Source organism: Somniosus microcephalus, chromosome 18 (assembly GCF_052327205.1).
Source record: "Somniosus microcephalus isolate GS21.2 chromosome 18, FLI_Smic_1.0, whole genome shotgun sequence".
NCBI classification, from domain to species: Eukaryota; Metazoa; Chordata; class Chondrichthyes; order Squaliformes; family Somniosidae; genus Somniosus; species Somniosus microcephalus.
Window position 1 is genome coordinate 74,481,214 of NC_141004.1, and position 12,002 is coordinate 74,493,215.

The window sequence follows — 12,002 nt, forward strand, 5'->3', positions numbered from 1 at the left end:
TACAGATACTGTACCCCGTGTGTGATATACAGGTACTGTGCCCCGTGTATGTGATATACAGATACTGTACCCCGTGTGTGACATACAGATACTGTACCCCGTGTGTGATATAGATACTGTACCCCGTGTGTGATATACAGATACTGTACCCGTGTGTGATACACAGATACTGTACCCAGTGTGTGATATACAGATACTGTACCCCATGTGTGTGATATACAGATACTGTACCGTGTGTGATATACAGATACTGTACCCAGTGTGTGTGATATACAGATACTGTACCCCATGTGAGATATACAGATACTGTACCCCATGTGATATACAGATACTGTACCCCGTGTGTGATATACAGATACTGTACCCCATGTGTGTGATATACAGATACCATACCCCATGTGTGTGATATACAGATACCACACCCCGTGTGTGTGATATATAGATACTGTACAACGTGTGTGATATAGAGATACTGTACCCCATGTGTGTGATATACAGATACTGTACCCCATGTGTGTGATATACAGATACTGTACACCGTGTGTGTGATATATAGATACTGTACCCCGTGTGTGTGATATACAGATACTATGCCCCGTGTGTGATATACAGATACTGTACCCCGTGTGTGTGATATACAGATACTGTACCCCGTGTGTGTGATATATAGATACTGTACCCTGTGTGTGATATACAGATACTGTACCGCGTGTGTGATATACAGATACTGTACCGCGTGTGTGATATACAGATACTGTACCCCGTGTGATATACAGATACTGTACCCCGTGTGTGATATACAGATACTGTTCCCCGCGTGTGTGATATACAGATACTGTACCCTATGTGTGTGACATACAGATACTGCACCCTGTGTGTGATATACAGATACTGTACCCCGTGTGTGTGATATACAGATACTGTACCCCGTGTGTGTGATATACAGATACTGTACCCTGTGTGTGATTTACAGATACTGTACCCCGTGTGTGATATACAGATACTGTACACCGTGTGTGTGATAGAAGAATATTTCAGATGAATACGTGGCTAGAGAAATGGTGCCGGGGGGGGAGAGGGAGGGTGGGGAGGGGGAGGGGGGGAGAGGGAGAGAGAGGGAGGGGAGGGGGGGAGAGGGGGAGGGTGGGGGGGAGAGGGGGTGAAGGGGGAGAGGGAGGGTGGGGGGGGAAGGGTAAGGGAGGGCAGAGGGAAGTGGGGGAGGGAGGGGAGGGGGAGGGAGAGGGTGGGGGAGGGAGGGAGGGTGGGAGGAGGGAGGGGCGAGGGAGGGGAGGGAGGAGGAGGGAGGGAGGGAGGGAGGGGGGAGGAGGAGGAGTGAGGGAGGGGGGGCAGGAGGAGGAGGGGGAGGAGGAGTGAGGGAGGGGGGCAGGAGGAGGAGGGGAGAGGAGGAGGAGGGAGGGAGGAGGAGGCGGGAGGGAGTGGGGAGGGAGGGGGAGGAGGAGGGAGGGAGGGAGGAGGGAGGGGGGAGGAGGAGAGAGGGAGGGGGGAGGGAGGGGGGGAGGAGGGAGGGAGGGAGGGGGGAGGGAGGGGGGGAGGAGGGAGGGAGGGGGAAGAGGAGGGGGGGAGGAGGGGGAGGAGGGAGGAGGAGGGAGGGGGAGGAGGAGGAGGGAGGGGGAGGAGGAGGGAGGGAGGGGGGAGGAGGAGGAGGGAGGGAGGGAGGGGGGAGGAGGAGGAGGGAGGGAGGAGGAGGGAGGGAGGGGGAAGGAGGGGAGGAGGAAGAGGGAGGAGGGAGGGAGGGGGGAGGAGGAGGGAGGGAGGAGGGGGGAGGAGGAGGGAGGGAGGGGGGAGGAGGAGGGGGAAGGAGGGGGGAGGAGGAGGTGCGGAGGAGGGGGGGAGGGGGAGGAGGAGGGGGGAGGAGGAGGAGAAGGGGTGGAGGGGGAGGGGGAGAGGGAGGGCGGAGGGGGAGGAGGGCGGGATGACGGAGGAGGAGGCGGGAGGGGTGAGGAGGGAGGGGGAGGGGGAGAGGAGGGAGGGGGAGGGGGAGAGGAGGGAGGGGGAGGGGGAGAGGAGGGAGGGGGGAGGGAGGAAGGGGGAGGAGGGGGGGAGGAGGTGAGGGGGGAGGGAGGGAGGTGGGGCAGGGAGGGAGGGGAGGAGGGGGAGGGAGGGGAGGAGGGGGGGAAGGGAGGGGGAGGGGAGTAGGGGAGGGGGTATGAGAGGGGGGCGGGGAGGGGGGCGGGGAGAGAGGGAGTGGGGGGAGCGAGGGAGGGGGGAGAGAGGGGCGGAGGAAGGTGGGAGGGAGGGGGGAGAGAGGCGGGGGGAGAGAGGGGGGGAGAGAGGGGTGGAGGGGAGGGAGGGGGGAGAGAGGGGGGGAGAGGGCGGGGAATGGGGAGAGAGGGAGGGGAGGGGGCGAGAGAGGGAGGGAGTGGGGGGAGGGAGGGAGGTGGAGGGGTGAGGAGGAGGGGGGGAGGAGGGGGGAGGGAGGGGGGGAGGAGGGGGGAGGGGAGGGGGGGAGGAGGGGGGAGGGAGGAGGGAGAGGGGGGAAGGGGGAGGAGGAGGATGGGGGAGGCAGGAGGAGGGAGTGGAGGAGGGGGAGGGGAGGGGAGGAGGGGAGGGGGTGAGAAGGGGGGGAGGGAGAGAGGGAGTGGGAGGAGCGAGGGAGGGGGGAGAGAGGGTGAGAGAGGGAGGGAGGGGGGAGAGAGAGGGAGGGAGGGGGAGAGAGGGGGGGAAAGAGTGGGGGGAGGGGGGAGAGAGGGAGGGGAGGGGGAGAGAGGGAGGGAGGGGGGAGAGAGGTGGGGAGGGGGTGGGAGAGAGGGGGGGAGAGAGGGAGGGAGGGGGGTGAGGGGGGAGTGAGAGGGGGAGGGGGGAGAGAGGGAGGGAGAGGGGGCTGAGGGGGGAGAGAGGGAGGGAGGGGGGGAGAGAGGGAGGAAGGGGGGGAGAGAGGGAGGAAGGGGGGGAGAGAGGGAGGGAGGGGGGAGAGAGGGAGGGAGGGGGGAGAGAGGGAGGGAGGGGGCGAGATAGGGAGGGGGGGAGAGAGGCAGGGGAGGGAGGGGGGAGAGGGAGGGGAGGGGGGAGAGAGGGAGGGGAGGGAGCGGGGGAGAGAGTGGGGGGGAGAGGGAGAGGGCCAGGCCGGTGCCGAAGGAGAAGGAGAGGGAGAGGGAGAGGGCCTGAGCCTGAGGAGAGGGCCAAGGCCGCTGTTGGGGGCCAGCTTGCAGCTGCCACAGAGAGGTCAGCTGTTGAACCCGGGTGGAATATTGTTTTGTTCTGCGAGCCTGATGTGATCCCTGGACCGGCTGAGAAAGATCCAGTGGTAAAGTAACCCTGGCTTATTGTTTTGGAGAAAATTGATTTAAGGACTGCCTTCCTAATCACCCGGGGTGGGTGATGGTTTTGTTCTTCAGTTTTTTGAACGTCAGATGGTTTTGGATTTTGACAGACGTGAACCTTTTTCCTCGTTTTCTAAAAATAAAACACAGCTAACTGCTGTATTTCATTTACCAATCTTGTGACTGTGCTTGTGTCCTCCATCCCGCATCAACACACCCTTCGGTCTCGGTGGTGGTTGATCACACTACATATAGATTGGACTAACCAAATTAGTAACAATACTGTGGAGGAGGAATTCCTGGAGTCTATACGGGATGGTTTCCTGGACCAATATGTCGAGGGACCAACTGGAGATCAGGCAATCTTAGACTGGGTATTATGTAATGAGAAAGGATTAATTAGCAATCTTGTTGTGCGAGGCCCCTTGGGTCGGAGCGATCATAATATGATAGAATTCTTCATTAAGATGGAGAGTGAAATAGTTGACTCAGAGACTAGGGTCCTGAATTTAAGTAAAGGAGACTACGATGGTATGAGGTGCGAGTTGGGTAGGATTGATTGGGGAATGTCACTCAAAAGGTTGATGGTGGATAGGCAATGGCAAACATTCAAAGATCGCATAGATGAACTACAGAATTTGTTCATCCCAGTTTGGCATAAAAATAAAACAAAAAAGGTGACTCAACCGTGGCTAACAAGGGAAATTAGGGATAGCATAAGATCTAAGGAGAGGACATATAAATTGTCCAGAAAAAGCAGTAAACCTGAGGATTGGGAGCAGTTTAGGATCCAACAAAGGAGGACAAAGGGATTAATAAAGAGGGGGAAAATAGAATATGAGAGTAAGCTTTCAGGGAACATAAAAACTGACTGTAAAAGCTTTTATAGATATGTGAAGAGAAAAAGATTGGTGAAGTCAAGCATAGGTCCTTTGCAGTCAGAATCAGGGGAATTTATAATGGGGAACAAAGAAATGGCAGACCAATTAAATACATACTTTGGTTCTGCCTTCACAAAGGAGGACACAAATAACCTCCCAAAGATGTCGGGGAACATAGGGTCTAATGAAAGGGAGGAACTGATAGAAATCAGTATCTGTAGAGAAATGGTGTTAGGGAAATTGATGGGATTGAGGGCCGATAAATCCCCAGGGCCTGATAATCTACATCCTAGGGTACTTAAGGAAGTGGCCCTAGAAATAGTAGATGCATTGCTGGTCATCTTCCAAAATTCTAGAGACTCTGGAACAGTACCCATGGATTGGCGGGTAGCTAATGTTACCCCTGTTCAAAAAGGGTGGTAGAGAGAAAACAGGGAATTACAGACCGGTAAGCCTGACATTGGTAGTGGGGAAAATGCTAGAGTCCATTATAAAGGATGTAATAGCAGAACACTTGGAAAAAAGTGCCCGGATCGGACAAAGTCCACATGGATTTATGAAAGGTAAATTGTGCTTGACTAATCTACTGAAATTTTTTGAGGATGTAACTGGTAAAATAGATAAGGGAGAACCAGTGGATGTGGTGTATTTGGATTTTCAAAAGGCTTTCGATAAGGTCCCGCATAAGAGATTAGCGTGCAAAATTAAGGCACATGGGATTGGGGGCAAGGTATTGACTTGGATAGAGAACTGGTTGGCAGACAGAAAGCAAAGAGTTGGAATAAACGACTCTTTTTCCGAGTGGCAGGCAGTGACTAGTGGGGTACCACAGAGATCGGTCCTTGGACCCCAGCTATTCACAATATATATTAATGATCTAGACAAGGGAACTAGATGTAATATCTCCAAGTTTGCAGACGACACAAAGCTGGGTGGGCGTGTGTGCTGTGAGGAGGATGCCGAGAAACTCCAGTATGATTTGGACAGGTTGGGTGATTGGGCAGAAGCATAGCAGATGCAATATAACGTGGATAAATGCGAGGTTATCCACTTTGGTGTCAAAAACAGGAAGGCAGATTATTATCTAAATGGCAATAGATTGGGAGAAGGGGAAGTGCAACGAGAGCTGGGCTTCCTTCTGCACCTGTCGCTGAAAGTAAGCATGCAGGTGCAGCAGGCGGTTAAGAAGGCAAATGGTATGTTGACCTTCGTAGCGAGAGGGTTTGAATAAAGGAACTAGGATGTCTTGCTGCAGTTGTACAGGGCCTTGGTGAGGCCACATCTTGAGTATTGTGTGCAGTTTTGGTCGCCTTATCTGAGGAAGGATGTTCTTGCCATGGAAGGAGTGCAGCGAAGGTTCACCAGACTGATACCTGGGATGGCAGGAATGACGTATGAGGAGAGATTGGGTCTATGTTTCTATATACAGATACTGTACCCCATGTGTGTGATATACAGATACTGTACCCCGTGTGTGTGATATACAGATACTGTACCCCGTGTGTGATATACAGATACTGTACCCCGTGTGTGAAATACAGATACTGTACCCCATGTGTGTGATATAGATACTGTACCACGTGTGTGTGATATACAGATACTGTACCCCGTGTCTGTGATATACAGACACTGTACCCCGTGTGTGATACAGATACTGTATGCCGTGTGTGTGATATACAGATACTGTACCCCATGTGTGTGATATACAGATACTGTACCCCGTGTGTGATATACAGATACTGTACCCCGTGTGTGATATACAGATACTGTACCCCGTGTGTGATATACAGATACTGTACCCCGTGTGTGATATACAGATACTGTTCCCCGCGTGTGTGATATACAGATACTGTACCCCGTGTGTGATATACAGATATTGTACCCGTGTGTGTGATATACAGATACTGTACCCAGTGTGTGATATACAGATACTGTACCCCGTGTGTGATATACAGATACTGTATCCCGTGTGTGATATACAGATACTGTACCCCGTGTGTGATATACAGATACTGCACCCCGTGTGTGATATACAGATACTGTACCCCGTGTGTGATATACAGACACTGTACCCCGTGTGTGTGATATACAGATACTGTACCCCATGTGTGATATACAGGTACTGTACCCCGTGTGTGTGATATACAGATACTGTACCCCGTGTGTGTGATATACAGATACTGTACCCCGTGTGTGATATACAGATACTGTACCCCATGTGTGATATACAGATACTGTACCCCGTGTGTGTGATATACAGAAACTGTACCCCGTGTATGTGATATACAGATACTGTACCCCGTGTGTGATATACAGATACTGTACCCCGTGTGTGATATACAGATAATGTACCCAGTGTGTGATATACAGCTACTGTATCCCATGTCTGATATAGATACCGTACCCCGTGTGCGATATACAGATACTGTACCCAGTGTGTGTGATATACAGATACTGTACCCCGTGTGTGATATAGATACTGTACCCCGTGTGTGATATACAGATACTGTACCCTGTGTGTGATATACAGATACTGTACCCCGTGTGTGATATACAGATACTGTACCCTGTGTGTGATATACAGATACTGTACCCCGTGTGTGTGATATACAGATACTGTACCCTGTGTGTGATATACAGATACTGTACCCCGTGTGTGTGATATACAGATACTGTACCCCGTGTGTGATAAACAGATACTGTACCCAGTGTGTGTGATATACAGATACTGTTCCCAGTGTGTGTGATATACAGATACTGTACCCCGTGTGTGTGATATACAGATACTGTACCCCATGTGTCATATACAGATACTGTACCCCGTGTGTGTGTTAAACACCATTGGGGAAAAATTTGATATTGACCATTTTGGGGCGCTAATTAGTGCCGGCGACCGCGAAATTGAGTTTTAGAGTTGCAAGAGGGATTTGGAACACTAAATCAAGCGCTACACACTGCTCTTAGGGCACGAACATCGGAGTGCTACACTCAGAGCGCTACTCAAGTTCCGGCGCTGTCAATTAGAAAGTACTCAGACAGACTGGCGCCTTCCAGTTCTTAAAGGGGCGTGTCAATGATGCTGCAGAGCCTCACTCTGATCATTGCTGCTTGTGAACTAGGCCTGCAAGGAGCCGCAACCCTTCACCTAAGAAGTAATGGCTGATCAGAGGACGTAGAAGTGCTCAGAGCAATACAAGCGAAGAAACTGTTGGAGCAGCAACGAAGCAAAAATGAGAAAATGTGAACGCAGCCAAAACGCCGTCTGACAAGGCAGCAATGAATCTGACCTCCCAATGACCCGGTAAGCGTTCCCTTTAAATAGACCCCCGGGAGTGGAAATCCCAGGTATCAACGCCTGCTGTTTCTGTTGTTCTCAGTGCCAGGCGGTAAGTCAGGGGAAGCGACTGAATTTCGCATCCAGGGCGCTAACAGGGCGCTGCACACTCACTGACGTCACGGTCTGTGTGGTGCTAGAGGGCCAGGCGCTGAGTGTTAGCGCCGGCACTAAATGCCGACTGAATTTTGCGGGCGGTGTTGGAATCGCTGCGCCCGGGCCATAGATTAGATGTTGTGCAATCCCCAGTGAGCCAGACTGCACCGGCCCAGACACTCAGTGATTAATTGGAAACTAGAAGAGGAGACTAAACCTTGCTGGGCTCATGGGGTGGTGAGATGCTGGGCGTCCACGGGAGCGTGAGGCCTCCTGTGGAGTATTATGTGCTGTCTGAGGGGAATCGGCTGTCGTGGTGTAGTATCGCAGGACCCATCTGGGCAGTCTATGTAAAGATGCGGCGCTGAGACCTCGGAGGTAACTTTGAGTTTCCGCTGGTGCTGACCCCAAGCTTTCAGACACTACCCTGCCACCCCACCCCTCCATGATTGCCATGGTCCTTCACAGGGGCAGATGGCCCCCAGCACCTCCCCCACTGTCCCGCTCTTGGTTCCCGTTACCTCTTGGCCGAGGCATTGCAGTGCTGTTGTTGTTGTCTCTCGCTTTACACTCTTGGTGTCTGTTGTTTGTGAGAAGGGTTTCTTCACTGGACACGTCATATTCCGCTCTAGAGTCAGCAGAATAGCACACTGGTTAATAATCGGCACACAACACTGTTACACCATCAAACAAGGAAGTTAAAAAGAAAAGAAGGGACTTGCATTTCTATAGTTCCCTACATGACCTCAGGACGTCCCAAAGCGCTTCAAAGCCAATGAAGTATTTTTGAACTGCAGCCACTGTTGTAATTTAGGAAATGCAGCAGACAATTTTCATACAGCAAACTCCCACAAACAGCAATGTGATAATGTGATAATCTGTTTTAATGACGTTTTGTGATGGCCTAGATTTGTGCACTCATGTCTCTGGAGTGGGACTAGAACCCACGAACTTCTGACTCAGAGGAGAGAGTGCTGCCACTGAGCCATGGCGGACACTCTAAAATACACGTTGGTGCTGGTCTATCTGTTTCTGACACACAGGAGAGTCTTGTAATGTATATACCTTTAAGGGGGGAACTACTTTTTACAGCTCATGTATACTGTAGTACCGGCAGTGACCACACCTGTATATAGCACTGAGTATTAATCTGTACAGTCAGTTCCAGAGTGAGCCACGTTGAGTAAACACCTGTTGTACCGTTCTCCTGCAGTCTGTGTCTTACTACTGACGGACACAACAATTCTGTGCAGTTCATCATTGTAGAAGAGCTGTCTGGGTCCGAGTCACTCTGTACCATCACCAGGGGGCCCTGGAAATGAAGAGTAGAGTCACTCTGTACCATCACCCAGGGGGTCCTGGAAATGAAGAGTAGAGTCACTCTGTACCATCACCCAGGGGGTCCTGGAAATGAAGAGTAGAGTCACTCTGTACCATCACCCAGGGGGCCATGGAAATGAAGAGTAGAGTCACTCTGGCATTTGAACTGATGGACAAACTGGTTACAGTATTTTCCAGCACAGAAACGAGACATTCAGCCCAACTGGTCTAGTTAATGCTCCACATGAGCCTCTTCTACCCTCCTTCATCTAACCCTGCTTGGGTTCAGCTTCACTCTCTTGGTGCCAGGGCAACCCCTGACTGAACTACTGCTGGAGATCACCGTGCCCTGCGCAAGCCTTTATAGAATCATACAGCACAGAAGGAGACCATTCGGCCCATCGTGCCTGTGCTGGCTCTTTGAAAGAGCTCTCCAATTAGTCCCACTCCCCTGCTCTTTCCCCATAGCCCTGCAAATTTCTCCTTCAAGTATTTATCTAATTGCCTTTTGAAAGTTACTCTTGAATCTGCTTCCACCACCCTTTCAGGCAGCGCATTCCAGATCACAACAACTCGCTGTGTAAAAAAAATTCTCATCTCCCCCTGGTTCTATCGCCAATTATCTTCAATCCGTGTCCTTTGGTTACCGACCATCCTGCCACTGGAAACAGTTTCTCCCTATTTACTCCACACCACGATGACTGGACCATCATGGCTAAACACTTCTTCCCCCCCTCCCCTGCCCACAACCCCGTCCCCCACATCCATGTAATCCCCTGGGAGAGGCAGAAAAAACCCGAGGCCAATAAGGGAAAAAGTACTCTGTGAAATTCCTCTCTGACCCCCTCAGACGATCAAAGCCAATCCAGGAGATCACACGATCCGAGTGTTATTTATAAATGATGTGATCTCTGCTCCAGTCAAGAACGGGTCCGATCCCGCTTGAAGGCAATGCAGAGAGTCAGCACCCACCCTACCAGCCGGCAATGTATTCCAGAGGCTCACTACTCTCTGGGAAAAGAACCGCCTAACATCCAGTTTATTCCTACTCTTACACAGTATAACTCCTGTCCCCAGTCCTCCCCAATCTGTTAAACTGGAATAATCAACAGGGACGTTGTCCCGCCCATTAACTCTTTTATAGATCTCTATCAGATTGCTACAAAGTCTACGCTATTCTAAATTAAATAGACCAAGGTCCTTGGTCTATCTGAGTAGCTGAGATTCTCTAAGCTAGGAATCATTCTTGTAGCTCTCCTCTGGACCTTTTCCAAGGCCACTATATCACCCACCATGTGAGGGACCAAAGTACTGCAGATGCGGTCTGACCAGCGACCTGATAATGACAGAATGGTGTCCTTTAATTTACACTGAATATTAATACACCCGAGCACCCTGTTTACTTTAGCTACAGCATCTCCACATTAGTCATGAGCCTTCAGTGATCTGTGCACAATAACACCTGGATACTTTTCTCTCTCAGCCTCTTTCAGTATTGTTCCCTGCCAATGATATGTGTGCTCTGTGTTGGCCCGCCCAACATGCATGACACTACATTTATCTAAATGAAACGCCATTTGACATTTTGTGACTCACTCCCCAAGCACATCTCAATCTTTTTGGATTTGATTGCACTCCTCTACCATCTTAACCCTTGCACAGATTTTGGTATCATCTGCAAACTGACTGACCATCCTCCCAACACACTGTCCAGGTCATTAATAAAGACTATGAAGAATAGAGGGCCTAGGACCGATCCCTGGGGGACACCACTAGTAACATGTCTCCAAGCTGAATCACATCCATCAACTACAACATTTTGGCTGCAGGATTTGAGCCAAATCCTTATCCAGCGTTTCAATTTCTACTGATAGCACAAGATTCCATCTTGTGAAGTAACCCAGTGTGAGGAACTTTATCAAAGGCTTTCTGAAAGTCCAGGTAGACAATGTCTACTGGATTTCCCTCATCCACTACCCTAGTGACATCCTCAAAAAACTCATAAAGGGCATCTCTTAATATCCCTTTTATCATCTTCCCATTACAAAAACGTTATGGCTGTTCGAGGCCAATCATCTCAGCCCCAGGACATCACTGCAAGAGTTCCTCAGGGCAGTGTCCTAGGCCCAACCATCTTCAACTGCTTCATCAATGACCTTCCCTCCAACATAAGGTCAGAAATGGGGAGGTTCACTGATGACTGCACAGTGTTCAGTGCCATTCACAACTCCTCAGATAATGAAGCCGTCCATGTCCACATGCAACAAGACTGAGACGACGTTCAGGCTTGGGCTGATAAGTGGTAGGTAACGTTTGCGCCACACAAGTGCCAGGCAATGGCCATCTCCAACAAGCGAGAGTCTAACCACCGCCCCTTGACATTCAACGGCATTACCATCGCCGAATCCCCCACCGTCAACATCCTGGGGGTCACCATTGACCAGAAACTTAACTGGACCAGCCACATAAATACTGTGGCAACAAGAGCAGGTCAGAGGCTAGGTATTCTGCAGCGAGTGTCTCACCTCCTGACTCCCCAAAGCCTTTCTACCATCTACAAGGCACAAGTCAGGAGTGTGATGGAATACGCCACTTGCCTGGATGAGTGCAGCTCCAACAACACTCAAGAAGCTCGACACTATCCAGGACAAAGCAGCCCGCTTGACTGGCACCCCATCCACCACCTTAAACTTTCACTCCCTCCACCACCGGCGCACCGTGGCTGCAGTGTGTACCATCTACAAGATGCACTGCAGCAACTCGCCAAGGCTTCTTCGGCTGCACCTCCCAAACCCACGACCTCTACCACCAAGAATGACAAGGGCAGCAGGCGCATGGGAACACCACCACCTCCAAGTTCCCCTCCAAGTCACACAGTTGACTTAGAAATATATCATCGTCGCTGGGTCAAAATCCTGGAACTCCCTCCCTAACAGCACTGTGGGAGCACCTTCACCACACGGACTGCAGCAGTTCAAGAAGGCGGCTCACCACCACCTTCTCAAGGGCAACTAGGGATGGGCAATAAATGCCGGCCTTGTCAACGACGCCCAAATCCCGGGAATGAATTTAAAAAAAACAATGCCACCC

General features: G+C 51.2%; 1 protein-coding gene across 2 annotated transcripts in view; it reads right to left on the bottom strand.

Moving 5' to 3' along the window:
* The window catches only part of LOC147105388 (voltage-dependent L-type calcium channel subunit alpha-1S-like), a 68,895-nt gene that overhangs the window by 22,159 nt on the left and 34,734 nt on the right, over window positions 1-12,002 (bottom strand). For both annotated transcript variants that reach the window (XM_086011688.1, XM_086011687.1), the window contains exon 13: window positions 8,114-8,220. In XM_086011688.1, coding sequence (XP_085867814.1) covers window positions 8,114-8,220 — 107 coding nt within the window. The remainder of the gene's footprint in view (window positions 1-8,113; window positions 8,221-12,002) is intronic.